The 22,400-nt window shown below is 48.7% G+C and overlaps 1 protein-coding gene across 1 annotated transcript; it reads left to right on the top strand.

The window, feature by feature from the left end:
• Positions 1–164: 164 nt before the first annotated feature.
• On the top strand, positions 165–22,356 carry FFAR4 (free fatty acid receptor 4). Its single transcript, XM_037156709.2, has 3 exons — positions 165–887; positions 10,505–10,633; positions 21,689–22,356. Exons 1-3 carry the CDS (start codon positions 321–323, stop codon positions 22,076–22,078), a joined length of 1,086 nt encoding a protein of 361 aa, XP_037012604.1. The 5' UTR covers positions 165–320; the 3' UTR covers positions 22,079–22,356.
• Positions 22,357–22,400: the final 44 nt, after the last annotated feature.

Raw genomic sequence — 22,400 nt, 5'->3', positions numbered from 1 at the left:
CGGCCCTTTAGCAGGACTCTGAGGGTTCACCGGGTGGGGTTTCTTGGCCCTCGGGCGGTTCCAAACCTGCCCGTAGGCGTGCAGCCTCTGCCTAGGCCACCGCCTCCGGCCCAGCCCGGGTGTTTCCAGCTGCTGCCGCTGGGCACTTCCTCGTTCCCACGCGCCCCGGGCTCAGCTCGCTACGCCCGGCGCTCCTCAGGCGGGAGGGGGCCAGAGGGGAGATGTCGCAACCGCCTCCCTCCCTCTTTCCCTGCCTTAGCGCTCAGTCACTTCCCAGATGAGCGCGGCCGCCGACAGCTGCGGGCCGCCGGCCGCCGGGAATGTCCCTTGATTGCGCACTGGCGGCGGGCATTGGGCCCCTGCGCAGCCTGGAGCGGGCCAACCGCACCCGCTTCCCCTTCTTCTCCGAAGTCAAGGGCGACCACCGGCTGGCGCTGAGCACCGTGGAGACCGTCGTGCTGACGCTGGTCTTTGCAGTGTCGGTGCTGGGCAACGTGGGCGCCTTGGTGCTAGTGGCGCGCCGACGGCGCCGTGGCACCACCGCCTGCTTGGTGCTCAACCTGTTCTGCGCGGACTTGCTCTTCGCCAGCGCCATCCCGCTGGTGCTGGCAGTGCGCTGGACAGAGGCCTGGGTGCTGGGCCCGGTCGCCTGCCATCTGCTCTTCTACGTGATGAGCCTGAGCGGCAGCGTCACCATCCTCACGCTGGCGGCGGTTAGCTTGGAGCGCCTGGTGTGCATCGTGCGCCTGCAGCGCGGCGTGCGGGGCCCGGGGCGCAGGGCGCGGGCCGCGCTGCTCGCACTCATCTGGGGCTACTCCGCGCTCGCCGCGCTGCCCCTCTGCATCCTTTTCCAGGTGGTCCCGCAGCGGCTGCCGGGCTCCGACCAGGTGAGCGCCAGGCGGCGGTCCGGGCGGGCGGGCAGGCGGGCATCCGTGGAAACCGTAGCCCGGGATGAAGATTAACAGCAACAATAATAAGTCATGTGTTGCACTCAACCCTGTGTCAGACACTTGTGTGTGGGTCTGTGAAGTTTTATCTCTTAAATTTTACTGCAACCCTGCGATGTGGGTCCCACAAACACCCACCGAAACGCTGTAAGTGGAGACCCCAAGATGTCTGTAAATTGCACTGACTTTTTATTGCAAAATTAATGAAATAACGAGGGAGAGGGGCGGCTTAACGGCCATCCCGACGGAACTCAGAGGATTCGGAGAGGAATCGCTTCCTCGCCGGGTGCGACGGTGCGCTAGCCACACCCACTTCACGGAGGAGGCAGCCGAGAAGAGGGGTAACTTGTTCAGGGTCTCTCCCCCTTAGTGCGAGGAGGAGCTGAGATCGTGGTCCGCAGATTCGGTGCGAGCCGGGCAAGCAACGGTTCTGCTCTGAGAACCGCGGGTGCGTGTGAATGGGCCTCGGAGAAAGGACATTGGAGGCCTCGGGGCCCCAGACTCAGCGCTGCCTCTAGGGGGCTTGGGATTTCCCCTCCCGGAGCCTCGGCTTTTCCAGCCGCAGGATGGAAGGGGTGGATTACAGCGCGGAGTCCTACCCTAGGCACCTCGGACGATGAGTGGTTTCGGAATAGCTTGGGCACCTGAAATGTACCGCAGATTCCAGAGGCTGAACAGATGAGCTTTATTTATTCAGTTGTCATTGGGAGAGTTGGCGGTGGGGTGGGGGGCAGCCCACAATCTAAAAAAGTTTCTGCGGCCCTGGCCGAACAGGTCAGGTGGTTGGAGCATCCTCCAGCCAGGGCAATGGATACATAAACAAGACGAACGACAAACCAATCTCTCTGTCTCTCTCTCTCTCATCAATAGATACAAATAAATAAATAAGGTCCTGCGGACCGCTCATGACCTTGTTTCGGGTCCCCTCCAGTTCCGCGCCACGGAACACGGGCGGGGGTCTGTTCGCGTCGCCAGCCTCCTAGGCCCCGGCGCGGTGTGCGAGCGCGGATTCACTGCGGCGCAGGGGACCTGGGCGCGCGGGGTCCTGGGTGGGGGACAGCGGCGGGCGGGAACCGGCTGCTGTCATCCTGGGTGTGTTAGTCTGTCTTTCTGTGCCTTGTGGGGAGGGGAAGGGAAAGGACTTAGGTCTAAGCACCCAAGGGAAGGCGTGAATCCTCACTCCAGGCTGAGCTTTAGAGATGAATGCAGTCCGACCAGGGGGTGCCTTCCCGGGAGTGTCTTCCAGAGCCCCGACACAGGAGTGGGCTTCTCTGGGGGTTACCGGAGACCAGTCTGTCACACAGGCCTTTTGTTGGGGGTGGAGGAATATCCTGTGTAAGCAGTATTTTTCTTTCTTTCTCTCTTTCTTTCTTTCTTTCTTTCTTTCTTTCTTTCTTTCTTTCTTTCTTTCTTTCTTTCTTTCTTTCTTTCTTTCTTTCTTTCTTTCTTTCTTTCTTTCTTTCTTTCTTTCTTTCTTTCTTTCTTTCTCTCTTTCTTCCTTCCTTCCTTCCTTCCTTCCTTCCTTCCTTCCTTCCTTCCTTCCTTCTCCTCCTCCTCCTCCCTCTTCTTCTCCCTCTTCCTCTTCCTCCTCCTTCCTCCTCCTTTTCCACAAATCAATCCTAAAAGTCTCTTTTCCAAGTTTATTTCTTGTTGGAATGCATTGTGGAGTTTTGCTTGCTTGTTCTTTTGTGACAAACAGGCCGAAACTGTCTTAGGCTTACTGTACTACTTGATCGAAGAATATGTACAATGGGGGGGGGGGCAAAATCCTGGATTTATAAAAATTGCGTATTTATTCTTACATGTTTAAATGTCAGCTACCTTCAAAGTACCCTCCACTTGGTGCAATACACTTATCGAGATGTTTTTTCCATTGGTCAAAACAGATTTTTTTATTTTTGTCAATTTTATTTATTTATTTTTAGAGAAAGTGGAAGGGAGAAAGAAAGAGAGGTAGAGAAACATCAATGGGTTGCCTCTCACAGGCCCCCAGCTGGGAACCTGGCCCACAGCCCAGGCATGTGCCCTGACTGGGAATCAAATTGGTGACCTATTGGTTTATAAGCAAGCACTCAATCCACTGAGCTACACCAGCCAGGGCTACTGCTCAAAAACAGTTTTTGAACTCTTTGATTTTGATGCCTTTTAGTGCTTCTGCCATTTTTTGTTTCACCTCTTTCATATTGGCAAAACACTTCCCTTAAAGGACTTTTTTCATCTGGGGAAACAAAAAAAAGTTGCTAGAGTTCAGATTGGTGAATAGGGAGGGTGGGGCATGGGGGTCATGTCTTTTTTGGTCAAAAACTGCTGAACACTCAGCAGAGTGTGGGCAGGTGTGCTCGTAAATCACCCATCATGAAATGGGCAAACATGCTTTGAAAAAGGCTTCCAGAAAAGTTCACTGAAGCTGAATGCAGCCTCTCACACCACCACCAGCTGGTGCACTGATACAGATGGGTTCCTAGAGCACTCACCTAGTGGGGAAGCCTGTACTACAAGGGGCCTGGCCTCCAGAAGATAATTCGGGTTTTTTTAGGTCCCCCTCATAAGCCTGTGGCATGTTTTTTTTAAGTGGGGTCCAGAAAAGCTGGGATTAGCTGAGTTGGTAGGTGCCATTCATTGGCATGGGGAGATCAAGGACCCTAGCTTGGTGTGCAAATCACATAGCAACTCAGCACAGATACACCTAAGAATCAAGGTGGGTCCACACAGATGCCTCTCAAATAGGTGGAAGACCAGGGCTCACTCCAGACCAATCGGATCTGCTTGAACCTGGGGTTTTGCCATCAATCTTTTGATTTTTTTAAAAGTTATTCTTTCACTGAGTTACATTGTTTCTGTATTTCTCACAGAACTTGAGGGATTCCCGCCCCCCTGCTTTTTTTCTTACAGAAAAAAAAAGGCACTCAGGGAATTAAGGATCAAAAAGGATATATCTTAAGGGTATCTTATGTTTTCAGATGTGTATCTTGTGCCTCTCCCCTTTGCAATTATTTTAGGTACACTCCTGCTTAACTGTCAAATAATGCTAAAAAATAATAATAATGGGGGTCTTGTCACCTCCAGACCAAAAGCCCAGACTAAAAACCACTTGCCCATATGGACCCCCATGTGGTTTGAGCAAAAGGGCCTTCACATAGATGGGGACCCTTCATGTCTTTCCACGCTGTGTTCTATCCCTGGTGGGGCAACTGTTCCGTGGTCCAAGCCCTTTGCATCTCACTTCCCCAGTGACCAGAGTGGTGCTGCAGCTGCTTCCACAGAGATCTGTGTGGTGGTGGCCTCTCCTCTGTCCCCCTTGGGCAGGGCACACAGACTCCTCTTGTTTTAATGCAGAAACACCCCCTAGGTCTTCAGAACCTTAGGAGAAAGGTTTGGACACAGCCACAGGGAGAGAATGGGCCCACACAGCACTCAGAACACTGGGGGCCACGTGAGCTGACCGCCGGAGCCCAGCTCCCGGAAACTAGTAGAGGTGGGGAGACAGAGCTTGTAATGCAAACTGGACAGTCCTTTCCAGCTCTCCATCCTCTCTGTCCTCCCCCCTTGGTGTTAGGCCCCCTCCCTCCCACACACATACACCTGCCAGCCGGCAAACAGGGAAAGCCCTGGGTCCTGAAAGGCTGTGACCTGAGCACACAGGAAACATCTCATTTTATAGGTGAGCAAACAGGCTCCGTGGTTTAAGAAATAAGTTGAACCCTGGCCAGGTGGCTCAGTTGGTTGGAGCATCAACCTGTACATCAAAAGCCTGCAGGTTTGATTCCCTGTCAGGGTACATGCCTACATTATAGGTTTGAGCCCCTTGGTCCAGGTACTGCCAGGAGGCAACTAATAGATGTTTCTCTCTCATATTGACGTTTCTCTTTTTTCCCTCTCCCTTCCTCTTTCTCTAAAATCGGTATTTTACAAAAATTCTCAGGGAAAGACTGAAAAAAAGGAAGTTGAAAAAAATGAGAAATAAGGGGAAAGCGGGGGATTGTCGCTGTTTAAAAAAAAGAGAGACAGAAAAGGGTCTGGTCCAGACTGAACTGAGTCTCACATTAAAATTAGCCAGGGTTTGTTTTCTCAGCCTTCCCTCCCCGCTTCCCGGCTGTAGGTTTGGCCTGTACCCTCCCACTTGGACACAAAACGTGGAGGTTTTAGATGGGGGGCGTTTTCCCACCCAAACCGCGGGTAGAGAGGATGAACTAACTAACCCTGAGTACCAGCTGGCTCTCTCCCTTCAAGGAGCGCTGGCCTGGGAGCTTTCTGCTCACCTGGACCCCCCACCCCCCAACCCCACCAAATCTGGAACGTGATTACCTTTGTCCGTCTGGGCAGCGGAGGCCCAGCAGTCCAGAATGACCTCTAAGACTTCCCTGAAGGCAAGATGAAATAAAAGACATTCCAGAAAGTGCTACATAATTTGGTATCATGTGTGTGGGCTTTGGAGTGAAACATTCTGAGTTTGAATCCTTTCTCTGCCATTTAGGAGCTGTGTGGCCGAGGCGAGTGGTCTGGCCCCTCTACACCTCTTCCCTCATTTGCAGAATGGGCATCATGACACATATTAACTTTATAGGATTATCGTGGGTACTAATGTTCAGTAAATGGCCCAACATCAGGCACAGACACAGTTAAGTGCCCAAGAATTGCCAGCTATTATTAGTTTCCTTATCTCTGGTTATAAATATTTTAAACATTTTTCAAACAGTGTAATTCTTCTTATTGCTGCAAAATAATAGACTGCCATTTTAAGAGGGGCACACATCCTGGTAACTTAGCCATCTCCCCAGGTCGGCCCAGCCTGTTCCGGCGACATTCCTGCCTGTGTGTGCCGTGGCCCTGGCGGGGCGCTTTCCCTCGCTGGCAGGTGGGGAGGACTGTCCACCTGGCCAGAGCGTGCTGCCCACTTATTCTACAAACATTTACTAAGCACTTCTCCCCCTGTGCTCACCATGGGTCACTGTCCTTCTCTTCAAGGAGGTGCATTTATCGGGTACACAGGTGGTCCCAGAGCCTGGAGCAAATCAGCCCCACGAGTAGTTGTTCTTATGTTTATTTCCTGGAGACAGAATGCCTAAGGTCAAAGAGCAGGCACAAGTTGGAACTGGAATTTAGCCCAGTGCAGTCTGTTCCTCCTGGTGTCACTTTCTTGAGTTCACGTTTCCTTAGGAGCCCTTGGTCCCATCGCCCCGCCCTGCCCTGATTCACTACCAGGCTGGTAGTGCCATTGCACCCTTGCTGCGTGTGGGGTGGCCGAGGAGACACACACAGTTCGCTCGCCTTTGTTAACGTTAGAGGATGCATTTAATATGTAAAAAAGTAAGTCCATCTCTTGCGTTGATATGTTCTTTCTTTTCTGTTGGGAAGCTGATAAGAAAGGAGATATCCAAATAGGATTCTGAGTTGTTGTTTTTTTTTAAGATTTTATTTTTTATTTTATTTATTTCTCTTTAGAGGGGAAGGGAAGGAAAGAGGGAGAGAAACATCAATGTATGGTTGCCTTTCATGCATCCCCTGCTGGGAACCGGCCTGCAACCCATGCATGTGCCCTGACTGGGAATGGAACTGCGATCGTGTAGTTCGCAGGCCTGTGCTCAATTCACTGAGCTACCCCAGCCAGGGCAAAGATTCTGAGTTTCTTAAAATGAACTTGAAGTCCTCCATTTTTCTGTTCAAAGAGGTGGGGCAGCAAGAGTGAGTTACAAAGGGGTCCTCAGGACAGGGAACAGCTGGAGTCAGGTGGCGTTTGATTGTAAGTCGACCCGCATGGGGAGAGGGCAGCACCTGAGCAGAGCCGTAGATGCAGGTCCCTGTCCACAGGGGAGTCTCCTTAGGAAAGAATGCATCTAGCGCAGAGCGAAGAGGAGAGGCCATTAGCCAGACAAGGACGTAGGGGACCGAAGGGACATCACAGGCAAAGGAAATAGCCCACAGTCAGCAAGAGGATGTGCTAGAAGTGTTGGCGGGGGCCGGCTGGAGAAGGGCCAGGGACGCCCGGTGAGAGTGAGATACACGGGCGTGTCAGATAGGGATTAGGCAGAATTTAGGGGTCCCCTCTGAGTGGGGAGGGAGAACAAATAAGGCAGAGGCTAGTACTCAGGTTTCCCGCAGCTCGGTGAATGGCAGCTCCAAGCCCTGAGTCTTGGAGGTGGGACCCTGTGGCAGTGGGACATTGGAGGCTCCACAAGCCTGTGGGGCATCCTGCAGAGATGTCCTGGGCCATCTCTGGGGTTCAGGAGAAGACTGACCCAAAAGAGTGGATTTCAAGCATCTTCTGAAAAAGCAGCCACGGAAATACATGAGCATGCCAGGGAGGGGTGGAGGTTGGGCTGGAGAGCACGCGAGTCACTTTTTACTACACTCGGCCATCAGCCATGCTGTACATGGCCTCCTACCGCATCCCTGCTGGTCCTAACACTGAGCTCCCACCTCTCGGTCCTTCTGGCTGAAGCCCCATCCTCTCAGGCACAGCTGACACCCCCTCTCTAGGACACAGCTTTGCCGGTGGCTCCACTCTCCCCACCACCTGTCGATCTCTGGGTGCTTCCAGCTCGCTGCCCTGGCTGGTTTCCTAGAGCCTCTCACTGTGCCCCCTTGAGAGCAGCGACCAAGCCCAGGCTCACCATGGCCTCACCGTGGCTTGGGGCAACAAGTGGTTGAACAAACAAATTAAAGGACACTGTTGTTGACTCAGCCAGCTTTACCGCTGTGGCTCAGTAGCAAAGCAAGCTTTGCCACTTTGGGTTTTCAAATTTCCTTTTTAAAATCAGGAAACGTTTCAAACGTACAGAGAAAATTTTAACACCTGTGTCTCCACCTTGCCAATTTGACTCACTGCCAAACTCCTATAAGTCAGAGCCTGGGATAGAAACCTAGAATCAAAACAACTTACGTTTCCTTGGTGTTCATCTCTGACTGTGGGCTTGGTGCAGTTTTTTTTAAAATTATTATTTTAAAATGAGAATAAACACTGCATTTAACCAAAGATGCCATACAAATTTTTCTGAAGAGCACACGAATTAGTCATGTCGTCCACACAGGCCAGCCACACTGTCTCTTAGTTCACGTACGGCAGTGCTGTGCGTCGGAGTTCGTATCTTACGTCCTGTCACGCTCTGTGCCTGGAGGGGGTGCCTCAAGTCAAAGGGAACAGAGCATCTTCATCAGACGCATGGCGTTTAGGGGGCTTCCTGGGGCAGGTTCATTGTCTTTACTGAAAAAAATAGCTGTTTAGTTTTGACTCATGGTCATGGTCTTCTGTGTTTCATGCTTGCTCCCCATTTCTTTTAAGAATTAACTTTTACTGCCACTTTTCGCTCTTATAAAAGCAATACAGATTATAGAAAATTTGGATACCTCAGATAAGCTAAAGGACTTTTTAAAAGATTTAAGAGTCTCGCCTAGAGGCAGACACTATTCATTTTCTAGAGCGTATCCTTCCAGTCTTTTTTTCCTGTGTGTGTGCAGGTGTGCGCACAGGTGTTCATTCACCCCTACACAGTCTCTTCAACAACAATGGACTACTACGGGCATATTGTTTAGGGATCTTTTATTTTCTTTTTGCTCGATGTAGGGGAAACACCTTGCTCTGTCTTTACACTTTCTTCTACAAAATCTTGTTAAGCTTGGACAGACTTTGGCAGACATTCTGGAGAAGGCTTTTGGAAAGACTTGGGGCTTCTTGGGAGTTTTGGGAAATGGTTCCGAGGTCAGCTGCTTTTTTGCCCTCCCTGTACAAGTACAGGAATTGGAGATCAAGTCACATTCAGGGCTCTGGTCTATTTCTTTTGGTTACTGTTTCAGCACATCCGTCGGGCCGTGCTGCCGTCCAGTGTAGCAGAATGAGGGGCCTGTGGTGGGGGGGAGCTGAGTGTGAGCGAGGGCTGTGTAGATTATTTAAACAGCCGTGGCCACCTGCTGCCAGTATTCAGAAGATTGAGAGGCACAAATTTCTTTCCAGTTATCCAAAGGTAGGAAGATCTAATAAACTTTTCCCCATCAGGTGGACAGTGGGGATGGGATGGAGGAACAAGTTTTTGGAATACCCAGTGCATTTGTGAGCCATTCACCCAAATAGGTAAAGGAAGCAACATTCTCAGCACAGCCCCCCGCCCTTCAAGGTACAGGTGTAATTAAATTGTTCTTCTCTGCTTGCCTTTGAGTTTCCTTGGTAGGTCTTAGCTCTCCAGGGACAAGACTGTATGATTAAAAAAGACGACATCATTAGTCTTACAGACTCTTATTGTAGGAGGATGTTTCTAAGCCTTGGTTTCCTGCTTGGTGGGATGGGTAAAATAGTAACAATGCATTTCAGTGAACTTGCTCTGAACATTCAATGAGATGATGTATATAAAGTGCTGCCTGCACAGACTAAAGGCTTTGTTAATGCTAAACAGGAGAAGAAGGGACTATTTGTATTTTGAGTTTGACCACCTAATGACGACACATATTGGGAGATGATAAAAACACTTTGCCTTTGCCTAGTATAGCATTTAATAAATATTGAATGAATGAATGAATGAATGAGACTATGGATGATAATATTCCTTCTGGACATTGGTTAAAGTGCCTTGTCCACCAAAAACCAATACTGTGGCCTTTTTACACCAATGTGCTCTTAGAGGTGTGTTCCACATGCCTAGAAGGGCAACTTGTTTTCTAAACAGTCTTGTTCCTCTAGTCAAGCAGGCACAGGACATTTGTGTTGGGAGGAGGGATGAATAGATAGACAGGACTCGTCATTGACCTATTTATTCATCCATAGAAACTGTTGCAGCATCTCTTAATAACTATTCAGTAAGGTCCCTACTGTTTAGGAGCTTGTGTTAGTGTCAGAGATTGGAATTCAGCACAACATAGTGGTAGCAGCAAAGCCACAAACCTCCTGCCACGTTCCGGTGGTGTGACTTCTTGGACTGATGGAGTGTGGCTGCGTCTTGCTCTGGAGCAGCTCTGCGTGCTCCTCCGGGGCAGAGGCACAGGAGCGCAGAGCTCCCGAGTCTGGGCACCGCCGTTGGCTCGGAGTAAGCCCTGCCCTTCTCCGATGCAGCCTGACATGTGTAGATGTTTGAACACCCCCCAGATAAACACATTAATGCCTTAACATGGACCCCGTCGCCTTGAGCACACACAGTGTGACTGCACTGAAATGGTTTCCCCGGTTTTATGTGCTGTGTATCGCGCTTCCTCGCTTCCAGTGTACAGAACCTTCCAGGGGTCAGTTTTTCACCTGTAAAATGAAGAACTTGGAAGAGAAAGCTCAGAGGCCCTTTGCAGCTCAGTCCAGAGAAGTGGGAAGGGCACTGGGCCTGGGGTCAAGTCTGGGAACTGACTCCCTGGAGAATGGGAATAATAATTATGGTCATTCTGAGGCCAGAGGCAAAGGATTTGTAAGTGGGGTTGTGTGGGCAGTGGAAAGGGTTCTGGGATTTCTTGTCATGCCAGTGTGTGGTAGTGTCCCTAACACAACAGTGTCACAGTGCCAGGTGACCCCCAACTGAGAGGGACTGAGCTAAAGGCCAAATAAGAAGCCAGCATTTAAATAACCTTCTCTTCCTTTTTGTGACTAGGAAATTCCGATTTGCACACTGGTTTGGCCCAGCATTGCCGGAGAAATCTCCTGGGATGTATCATTTGCTACTTTGAACTTCTTGGTGCCAGGACTGCTCATTGTGATCAGTTACTCCAAAATTTTACAGGTACGTTTGCTTCCAGACCGCAGCTGAAGTTCACTCTGGCTCGGGGTAGTTCAGGTGCAGTCTTAGTGTGTCTGGGTCAGAGGTTACCTTAGCATCTACACCAGTCCAGTTGTGGTTCACCAGCCAGATCTACCCCCTGCAAAAAAAATTATAATTTTATGATTGTTCTTATTTTTCACTAATCACTAAATACACGCTTATTACAAAAAAATAAAGAAATATAGAAATGCATAACAGAAATAAAGAGTAACTCTATTCCCATTGTTAACAATTTATTGTATGTTTTCTTAGGTTATTTAACAAATTTACATATGCACATACTTTTATATTACATATGTATGATAAATGATATAAAATGGTCAAAACCAACTATTTATCATTGTTCAACACAATTTTCTTCAGATCTGAGATAATACTGTTTCCTAACTTCCTTTTTTCACGTGACACCGTATGATAAGATCTTCCCATACCAGTTCCTTTATCTCCACCTCATTATTTTTAATGGTTTGATGGTTTCTGTCATACAGCTGTGACATAATTGGTGTTATGGGCTTTTGAATTGTGTCCACAGTTTACCGAGCACACACAGCAATGTAGTGCTAGGGAAATACACACTTTTAAAACTTTTTATTGACGTGTAATATACGTACAGAAAAGCACACCCAGCATCCATGCACAGCTTGCAAACTGACCACACACACCCAAACCAGGTCCCAGAAACAGAACGAGAAACAGAGCCGTACCTGGAGCTCCCACCGGCCACCTTCCCGCTGCTGCCCCTCCCCCAGAAACGAGCCTTTCCAAAGAAGGCTGAAACGGGACATGGGCTCCACCTTTGGAGCGAGTGTGTGCAGGGACATGAAAGAGCCCCGCCTGCCTATTTCCTACCTCGGAAGGCAGCCCATTTACATGCGTGTGCTGGCCCAGGCAAATAGTGTGTGTGTGTGTTCGTGCTTGTTTGAGAACCAGTAATGCAAAGCCTTTGAGTCCTCTCAGAGGTTTACAGTTGTTGAATCTTGGCTTCATAACACATTGTGGGTCATCTGACAAACAAGGGCATTGCAGTGGGGACTTGTAAGTTTTGCTTGCTGTCTGGCCACTTTATGGCCCTTTCTCTGTAGCTGAGAATCTGTCACTTTCTTAGATGCACAAAACCCAAAGCCAGGCCAACCTCCACCTAAGTCACTGATCCCTGGGTCCTGTGGGAGATGGCTTCCCGTGCCATTATTCCCTACACGCTCCCCCACCAGTTGACATCTGACCTTCCTTCAAGTGACCCCACCCCCAATTGTGGCCTTTTCAAGGGCCTGAGGCCAGTTCAGGCCTAGAGTTGAGGTCTGTAGAGAGCCTGCAGTAGGGGTGCCTTAGGGCCTGGCATGTCCAAGTGCTGGGTAAGCCTTAGCTGTTACCATTCTGTTAAATGAACAGAAGTGAGGGGGAGAGGAAGAGAAATGTAGAAATGTCGAAATAACTTAAAATATTTTAAAAATTATTTAACAAATATTTGTATAGTGCTTACAGTGTGTTAGGGACTAACTCACTTAATCCTTCTAAGAATGACCAGTGAGGAAACCAAAGCACGGAGAGGTTAAGTAACTGGTGCAATGTCACACAGCTCATAAGCGGCAGTAGCAATATTTAAACCCAGTATAAGACAGTCTGGCCCCAGAGTTCCTTAGAAGCCAAGAGGGCTCTGGTCCTCTCCTTTCACTCTTGTCTCCTACTTCTCAACTGCCTGCTGAGACAGCACTGACTTACTCCATGGGAAGGTTTCCCACCCACCCCTTCATCCTTCACCTTTTCCTCAGGCCAGGGTCCACCTGGAAACATGGTGAGAAACCTTAAGAGCCCCGATGAGTGGGGGGAGGTGTAAAGAAAGTGATGGGATCTGGACAATATCTTTGACCCATGACTCGGGGCACCATTTCACAACTGTGAGGTATGATAGATATTCTGTTTCAACCAGGAGCTGTTCTGGGGTCTGCGATAGAAAGAACCAAAAGCTGGCCCATGGGTTTACATGCAAAGTATCTGGAAAGTGATGAACTGGATAAGAGGACACCTCCTTCGGTCTTGATGTGGGATCCGGCCCCTGCCTGCTCCTCTCATCTCATCTTCTCCCCTCTCTTGTGTCCGTGTTGGCTTTGGGGCCGCTCCTCACATAGGCCAACACACCATGGCCTCAGGGCTTTTACACATGGCTTTTCATCTCCTGGATCCCTTCCCCAAATTTCTGCATGGGCCATTTCTCCCCTTTATTTAGGTCTCTATTCAAAGGGCTGTTCCTAGAGAGAATTCCCTTCATTCTCTAGTTCTGCTTACTTCTTTTCAAAGCATTTATGACCCCTGCCATATTCCACTTATGTATATTTATTTGTATATCATCTGTCTTTCCCTTTAGAGAGCAAGCTCCGAGAAGGCAGAGACTTTGTTTACTGTTATATCCCTGTGCCCAGAACAGGGGTCTTGCTTATCTATTATAAGTGCCCAGTAAACACTCATTGAATGAGGAACACACTGAAAGGGTCATCGGTGCCTTCTCCTGTTGGGCAGCGGGAAAAATCAATGGATAGAGAGTCCTAAGACTTGGGTTCTAGTCCAAGCTTTATTATGCATGACCTTAGGCAAGTCACTGAACTAACGTAAGCCTCAGTTTTCTCTGGAGCTAATTGACCCGAATGGATAGTTTAACACAACAAAATGAGAGTACACATATGATGTTTAAAAATCACAATGTTAATGTAAAGATAATACTTTTAAAAAATTACTTCCCACTCACTAGCAAAACTGTTGCCCATGTCCCAGCAGAGCTATAACATTCGTCCTCACTTTGCACCTGTGGCTTAACCAGACCAGTAACTTGGAAGCAAGTAAGTCACTGCCAGGTGGATGGAGGGTCTGGGCAGACCTTCATGGTGGGCATCTCTCTCCCCCCAAAGACATTCACACTCAGAAACACTGAATCAGCTTTTCTGCTGAGTTTTTCTGTCAAGAGCATAAGCATACCAATGCTAATTAGCATGTTCATAGAGATACGATTAGCAAATCATTTGAAGCCTTGGGACACAAAGCCACACCCCCTTCCCCTTTCCCACCAGTCCTACCTTTCACCTGTTGCCACCGCCTCTAACTCAGGTTCCAGCTCAAGGCCCGAGAAGTGCCTCTTACAAGTCACCCTGATCTTTTATTCCTCTGCAGCAGAGTTCCCCCCTAAAGCCCTCTTTAGAGCGACAGGGGATGTTCGATATTAGAAGGGGTTCCCTGATCAAATGAGTTTGGGAAATGCTAGGTTGATCAAAGTTGAGTGAATTTCTTTGCTGCAGAACATCTCAGATTTTTTCGTATGTTAACGTACGGGAATCTCCCTCAAAAGGAAGAGTAGGGAGCGATGCTAAATTTGACAACAGGACTCTCTGTTCCCCACAGAGCATCTCTCTGGGCTGGTGCTCCATGAGTCTCCTTGGGGAAACTGCTCTGAAGTCTCCAGCTAGTTACTGGTTCTGCCCTGGTCAGAGACTGAGAGCAGGTGTCACCTGGGCTCCCCCTTTCAGGGCGGATTCAAGTGCTCAGGGGAGTGGCCTTATCCACCCCTCTGCCTTCCCTGCTCTCTCTTCCCTCATGACTCAGCCATGCTACACAGCTTTACTGCCTTTTCCCAGTCAACAGTTTCCCAGGGCAGTAGTCTCCTAGCCACTCCCAAGTGCCTTCGAACAGGCTGCAAAGCTAGCTGTTGGGGCTTGGTTTACATTGTCACCCGGCAACCATTGCCATGGCGATATGAGAAGCTTCCACCCTTTGTGATGTTTGTATGATTCTTGTTCCTCCTCCCCATTCCCCACTATACACTAGAACGGAAATGCAGGGTGGGCAGGGCAAGGATCCAGTACCTATAAGAATTCTTAGCACATAGAAGGCGCTCAGTACATATTTATTGAATGGGAGTGAGTTATGACACAAAGTTGGAAAACGCTTTTCTTTCTCAGAGCTTAACTAAGAAACAAACTTTGTATCAGTGAAACATGAGAGTCGTGAACGTATAATCTTCTCCATGCCTGACCCTCATTTCCCAGCTTTGAGGCCCATTTGCTGATAATGGAAAGGGAGGTGGGCCCTCTGGAAAGACGAAAACTGTTGTCTGATGATTCTAAAAGGAGGTTGCTGACTGACCCAGCAGCCCTCAAGGAGACCCAGCGCCCGGGGACCTGGGCTGTGTCAGAGGGGGACGACTGCTGCCTGCACCCACCTGCCAGCAGCTGTGGCCCGTGGCATGGAGTAGCAAAGGGTGTGAGGAGGAGAGAAGGTTCCTCCACGGCCTTCAGATGAAGGCAGCGAGTCTCAGTTTAGAAGCTGGCTCTCCTCACAGGTCTGGGGGAAACTTCAAGTCTGGCCCAGGAGCAGTATTCTCATACTTCAGTGAGCAAGAATCACCTGGGGAGTTTATAAAAAGTGTGGCTTTCTGGGCCCCACTCAGGCCCACAGTGTCAGAGTGTCTGAAGCCGGGCCTAAGTGTCACTGGTGAGACAAGGAGACCTCTGTTCTTGCCTTCTTGAAGGAAAGATTTCAGTCAAGAGACAAAGTGCAGCAAAGCAAGAATTTATTGGCCACAGCAAAAGAGCACTCGGGACAGAGAAACAAGGAAGGGCTTAGCATAGAAGAAGCAACAGGAGAGCCTAGGCTGGGCTGCTTGGCTCACTGGTAAGTCAGAGAAAGGGGGCCTTGGAGACAGGTTCAGGGGATCAGCCCAGGATGCGCTGTTGCTGCCCACCGGTCTGCTGCTTGCAAGTCTTGTGGGGTCCCTTAGAGTTTAGAAGACACACCTGTGGGGGAGGAAGAGGGGGAAGGGAAAGGCATGGGCGTGCTCCTGGGAGGGAGAGTATATGCTGGGTCCTTTGTCCTGAGGGTTTTTATCTCTTTTGCACATGGAACTCTGAGGAGTTCCCCCTCCCAGGGGAGGACCTCAATAGACTATTCATTCATCAGCTGCTTTCCAGCCGTGCTCTCTCAGGGTCATGGTCTTTGCTGATTGGTCAGCACCAGGGCAGGGGTCATTAGTCAACGCAGCTGGTCCTCAGGCAGCCACAGCATCATTTGTCTGGTTTTGCTATTTTTCTGGGCCTGGAGCTGAAATACAACTGAGGCCCAAATCTTATCTTTAAGGAGGAAAAGTCAGGGGGTCCAAACAACATGACCAGTGATATGAATGGTTGGGAGTCCAAACCACATGGCCAGCAATAAGCTAGGGGCGCAAAGATTACCCTGGGGGTGAGGTACTAGTTTTTCCAGTTTTTCCCTTTGCTAGGCATTCAGGGCTTTCTGCTCTGGTGACCTTCCATACCTGACCCATTGTCCTTGTTCTGCTCATGTCCCCACTCAGACCTCATGCTTACAACACAAGCAGGTGCACTTTATCAAGTGCTCAGGGACTGATGCAGATGGCTGTGGGTCCCATTCTTGGAGTGCTGTCCTCTGTCCCTGCAGCAGGGTACCTGGTGAAGAACTCAGGGGCCTCCCCCTCACTTGGCTGCAAGGCTTTGCACAAGTCTGTTCACCTCTCAGAGCCTCAGTCTATTGCCCCCAAATGGGATAATGGCAGACCTACCCTATAGGCATTTTAAGGATTTAAGTTAATCCTCAGACTTCTGGCAAAGATGAAGGCATAGGTAGATACACTGTGCCTCTTCGCACAACCAAAAGGACAGCAACACATTTAAAATAAAAAAAATAACCAAAACTGCCAGAAAATCCAACTATGTGGAAGTCAGACAACCAAGGAGTTAAAGAACAAACATTCATCCAGACTGGTAGGAGAGGCAGAGATGGGCAGCCAGGTGGACAGGACTCACAGCAAGGTGGTGGCTGGAGAATCAGGGCAGGCAAGGCAGTGACTGGCGGAGAGGGCAGTCCCACATTTGTCTGTGGATAAATTGGGGGGAAAATTGGGGAGTGAGACAGACTCTGCAACCCAGGGTTCCAGCATGGAGAAATAAAGACTCAAAACCTCTGACTGAAAAAATGTATGGGGGTTGAGGCAGCAGGAGAAATTCCCAGTCTCACAGGAGAGTTCACTGGAGAGACCCACAGGGTTCTAGAACTTACACAAAACCACCCACTTGGGAATCAGCACCAGAATGGCCCGATTTGCTTGTGGGTAGCAGGGGAAGTGACTGAAAGCAGAGCAAGTGGCATTGTTCCCTCTTGGACCTCTCCCCCACACACAGCATCACAACTCAGCAATGTGGGTTGCCCCGCCCTGGCGAATACCTAAGGCTCCGCCCCTTATATGTAACAGATGCACCTGGACAAAAAAAAAAGGCCCAAATGGAAGAACAGATCAAAACTCCAGAAAAAATACAACTAAGCAGTAAAGAGATAGCCAACCTATCAGATGCACTGTTTAAAACCATGGAAATCAGGATGCTCACAGAAATGGTTGACTATGGGAGCAAAAGAAAGGAAAAAATGAAGGCTATGCTAGATAAAATCAAGGAAAATGCACAGGGAACCAACAGTGAAGAAAAGGAAACTGGGACTCAAATCAATGGTTTGGAGCAGAAGGAAGAAATAAACATTCAAACAGAACACAATGAAGAAAGAAGAATTCAAAAAAATTAGGAGAGTCTTAGGAACCTGCAAGACAACCTTGAACGTTTCAGCATCTGACTCATAGTGGTGCCAGAAAGAGCAACAAATTGAAAGCTTATTTGAAAAAATAACGAGGGAGAACTTCTCTAATCTGGCAAAGGGAATAGACTTCTAGCAAGTCCAGGAAGTTCAGAGAGTCCCAAAGAAGTTGGACCCAAGGAAGAACACACCAAGGCACATCATAATTACATTAGCCAAGATTAAAGATAAGGAGAGAATCTTAAAAGCAGCAAGAGAAAAGGAGACAATTACCTACAAAGGAGTTCCCATAAGACTACCAGCTGATTTCTCAAAAGAAACCTTGTAGGCAAGAAGGGGCTGGAAAGAAGTGTTTGAAGTCATGAAAGGCAAAGACCTATATCCAAGATTACTCTATTCAGCATTCTACTATCATTTAGAATGGAAGAGCAGATAGAGTGCTTCCCAGATAAGGTCAAGTTAAAGGAGTTCATCATCACCTAGCCCTTATTATATGAAATGTTAAAGGGATTTATCTAAGGAAAAGAAGAAGATCAAAAATACAAACAGTAAAATGACAACAAACTCACAACTATCAATAATGGAACATAAAAAACAAAAACAAAATAAGCAAACAACTAGAACAGGAACCGACTCACAGAAATAGAGAGCACGTGGAGGGGTATCAGTGGGAAGGAGAAGGAGGGAGAATGGGGAAAGGTACAGGGAATAAGAAGCATAAATAGTAGGTACAAAATAGACAGGGGGATGTTAAGAATAGTATGGGAAGTGGAGAAGCCAAAAAACTTATATGTATGACCCATGGACATGAACTAAGGTGGGGGAATGATGGCGGGAGATAGGATACAGGGCAGAGGGGAATAAAGGGGAGGAAAAAATGGGACAACTGTAATAGCATAATCAATAAAATATATTTATAAAAAGGAAAAAGATAAAGTTAATGCTCAGAAATTAATTGAGCATTTAGTTTCATCTAAAAGCACATAAAGCATTCTGCCCCATGCCAGGGACTTTTAAAGCCCTGGATAAGACTAGTGAAGACTAGTTGACTAGTCTTGTTGTCTAATGTGGGCAGGAGAGGTGGGGAGGAGCCCATTTCATTACAATGGGCCCATTTTCCTTCTCACTCCCTGAAAGTTGTGGGAACTGTGGACAGAAGGAAAAGGTAGTACAGTCAGTGTTAAAATAAAAGACCCAACCACTTATCCACTTGGTTCATGAGTTAGCCCATTTTGTCTGTCTGTTTGCTCATAGTCATTGTCAGACATGGAAGCCACAGGGCTGCCCAGCATCCAGGGAGCTGGGGGTTCAGAGGTGAGAATGATGCTTCAGCATCTATCACATAGTGTAAGTGGTGGGTGCCACGTGACTACCTGAAACACAGCACTGCAGAGGCCAAGCAGGAGATGAACCAGGAAGCCTTCTCAGAGTTCCTGGCATTAGGGCTGGGAGTTACAGGGTGGGCAGAGGCTTTCCATTGGTAGAGATAGATAGTAGAGGTGGGAAGGAACTAGTTTAAGATTAAGAGTATGGGCTGGAGTCAGCCAAGGTTTGAAGCTCAGCTCTGCAATGGCTGGGTCCTGCTGGGCAAGTTGTTTCATCTCTTTGAGCCTCAGCTTCCTCATCTGTAAAATGTGGATCCTCAAAGTACCTATGTCACAGAAGTGTTGGGAGAATTTAAAGAGATAAACCGAGTGATATATACAGGGCCTAGCACAAAGTAAATATGAACTTTCATCATCATTCACTCAAGAAGGAAGGGACTCCATCCCTCTTGGCAGGGCAATGTGGGCAGTACAAGTGATGAGGCTGCTTTTGAAATCATTCCTTATGTGCCCACCAGGCTGCATTTAGGACTACAGTGACACCCCTCCTCAGAGAAGGTGGCATTTCCCCTACAGCCCACCCACCTACCAACCTGCCCAGCTGTTACTCTCCCAGGTCTATTGGCCAATGTAGTCTCAGATTCACCCACATTCACCTGAACACACACTCTAACTGATCCTACACAGCGTCTTCCAGACTTGGATGTGCCAACATTATCTCCGGCACCTGATTCTGAGATGGTGGGTCATGCCTCCTGGGCACCCTCACACAGCAGATCAGGCAATGGTGGAAGGGCTAAAGAGGATGGCAGCCCCTTTGGAGACTTTGATGACGTGGCTCATCTTTATCTTAACTAAGTTGGCTTTGACCATGTGTCATCAGTGGAGTAACCTGAAGTGAGTTTAATAATAGCACCAATCTAAAGAGTAGTTGTAAAGATGAAATGTGACAATCTACAAAAACAGATGCATAGTTCAGTGCCTGGGCCTCCCTAAGGCTCCGTGATCTTGATGCCTACTGTTCTTGGTGTTGGGGGAAGCAGGGAAGAAAGCGTTCTGTTCACTCAGCATCTGTTGCTCTGCTGTCTCCATCACCAAGGCGAGACCTAAACTATTGCACAGAAGCAAGCAAGCAAATGCATTTAAATCATAAAACAATTAAAAGGCTATCCTTTAATTAGCTAGTTAGAAGTATTCTAGTGGGAATATTTTAAGCCATGGTGATCTTGGAGTTCAACTTGCCCAAACTGAATTATGCTAATTGCTTTCAAATTACTTCCCCTCTTGAGATTCCAGAATCTTAGGGGAATGGGCCTAGGAAGGCCAGTTAATGAGATATGTGGCCAGTAAAGTCTCCAGAAAGGTATGCACCCATTGTGTGGCTGGAGCAGAAGGCCATGGGCCAGACTAAGCAAATGGGAGTTAGTGAGGACCATGAATGTGGCCAAGGCACTGTGAATTCAGTCTCTTCCCTGGGGACAGAGGTCACAGACTGGAACAAAGCATGTCAAGCTAACACACACAGTGCCCCATCACATCCCGGGCCAGCTGTGCAGCAGTTCGTCCTCTCTTCACCATCCCAAATGCCTGCCCCTCCCATCCCTCAAAACTCTGGGTACCCCTGAAGCTGTGCTTAAAGGACAATTAGAAGTAGGCATAAAGGCGGGAGGTTGAGCTCCTCCGAGCAATGGATGCTTCTCAGCCACCAGGGAGCTGCAGCCCACCCAGCTGGGCCACCACTCTGCACCTGGGAATCACACTTAAATGACAGCCCCACCTTCTTTCCCACAGACTTAGCTTCTGGGGTTGGGGGGCAGGGTTTGCTCTCTGAAGTGAACACTTCCAAAGCTCCTATTTTCAAAGTAGTTTGGCTAAGCTCTCTCTCGGGGGCCTATTTCCTCACCTGGGCAAGGTCCCGCCCCAAAACCATTTTTGTTTTTGTTTTTTAAGGATTTTATTTATTTATTTTTAGAGAGAGAGGAAGGGAGGGAGAAAGAGAGGGAGCGAGACATCCATGTTTGAGAGACACATTGATCGGCTGCCTCCCACAAGCTCCCTACTGGAGACCTGGCCCACAACCCAGCCATGTGTCCTCACTGGGAATCAAACCCGCAGACTGAGTGCCTTTCACTTTGCAGGTCGGCACTCAATACACTGAGCCATACCAGCCAGGGCGGTATCATATTGTTTAAGTTTGTATTTTCAACACAGTTTGTTTTTATACAGTCAATACTTAACTTTAAAAAAGAGAGAGAGAGAGACAACAGGGAGGATGTGTGTCTCAGTCTCTTCGGACTGCACAGCCAGACACCACGGACTGCATGACTTAGAGACAGCAGCAGTGGGGGCCGGAAGTCCAAGGCCGGGGCGCCGGGCGGTGGGGTTCTGGTCGGAGCCCTCCTCCAGGCTGCACCCTGCTGACCTCTCACTGCGTCTTCACAGGGCAGAAGTGCTCACAGAGCTCTTTCGGGCCTCTTTTTTTAATTTAAAAAATGTGTTTTAATTACAATTGATATCCAGTATCGTATTAGCTTTTCAGATGTACAGCATAGTCCTTAGACATTTACATAACTTACGAAGTGTTCCCCCTGATGAGTCTAGAACCCACCTGGCACCGTGCGTAGTTATTACACTGTTAATGGCTGCTGCCCCGTGGTTATTCTGTAGCTGCCAAGCTGTAGTTTGTAATCCCTTCACCTCTTTCTAGGGATACTAATCCCACTCGGGAGGGCTTCCTCCTTGTAACCTCGTCACCTCCCAAAGGCCCCACCTCCTCATACCATCTCCCTGGGGTTTAGGTTTTAACATATGAATTCGGGGGGAGGACACACTCAGGACGAAGCACTGCGCTTCCGTTCCCCTGTGCCTCCTCTACACCGTCCATCCACTTCCCCTCACCAACTGTATTCACAAGGTGGATGATTTTTGGCCTTATTTCTTCAGGGCACCCAAGGGGTGGACAAGCCTCTAAGAAGGGAGCTCTCTGTGCACAGAATGGGCCCAAGGGCAGGAGGGGCAGCAGATTCCAACTCAGGAGCGCCCCCACCCCGATCCAGACTGCCTGACACCCTGCAGTAAATGCGGCCCCGGCTGTTTTGTGTTCCTGCAGATCACCAAGGCGTCGAGGAGAAGGCTGACGGTGAGCCTGGCTTACTCGGAGAGCCACCAGATCCGTGTGTCCCAGCAGGACTTCCGGCTCTTCCGCACCCTCTTCCTGCTCATGATCTCCTTCTTCATCATGTGGAGCCCCATCATCATCACCATCCTCCTCATCCTGATCCAGAACTTTAAGCAAGACCTGGTCATCTGGCCATCCCTCTTCTTCTGGGTGATGGCTTTCACGTTCGCCAACTCAGCCCTGAACCCCATTCTCTACAACATGTCACTATTTAGGAACGAGTGGAGGAAAATGTTTCGCCGCTACTTCTTCCCAGAGAAGGGGGCCATGTTTACAGACACCTCTCTCAGAAGAAATGACCTGTCCATTATTTACAGCTAATTAGTTTTCCTCTAGAGGCAGAGCTGGTCACCCTCTGGCAAGCCACAGTGTGTTTTCAAAGGGAGTCGATTTCCAGGACCAGCACACCAGCGCACCCTGCTTTCAGAAAATGTAACCTATGCAAACACATTTACGGCACCAGTAAATTAAGGGGTGATCATTCACTATAAGAATTTTATCCTTTATCAAAGGATTTGTTATGGGTTCCTTGAAGTATGAACTTTTTCTGTGTGTTTGTAATATGATTGAATTTAATAAATTTTATTTATAACTGTTCAGCCATTACATCTCCTACCTGCATATAAAGCCACACCTTGCTGGT

This window comes from Artibeus jamaicensis, unplaced genomic scaffold (genome assembly GCF_021234435.1).
Source record: "Artibeus jamaicensis isolate MK-2021 breed Jamaican fruit bat unplaced genomic scaffold, CSHL_Jam_final contig_332, whole genome shotgun sequence".
In the NCBI taxonomy this organism is placed as follows: Eukaryota; Metazoa; Chordata; class Mammalia; order Chiroptera; family Phyllostomidae; genus Artibeus; species Artibeus jamaicensis.
This window is presented reverse-complemented; position numbering and strand designations above follow the sequence as displayed.

Coding starts and splice junctions, on each gene's coding strand:
- FFAR4 (XM_037156709.2), top strand. CDS start 321: ATGTCCCTTGATTGCGCACTGGCGGCGGGCATTGGGCCCCTGCGCAGC. Junction 888..10,504: donor GGCTGCCGGGCTCCGACCAG/GTGAGCGCCAGG, acceptor TTTTGTGACTAG/GAAATTCCGATTTGCACACT. Junction 10,634..21,688: donor GTTACTCCAAAATTTTACAG/GTACGTTTGCTT, acceptor GTGTTCCTGCAG/ATCACCAAGGCGTCGAGGAG.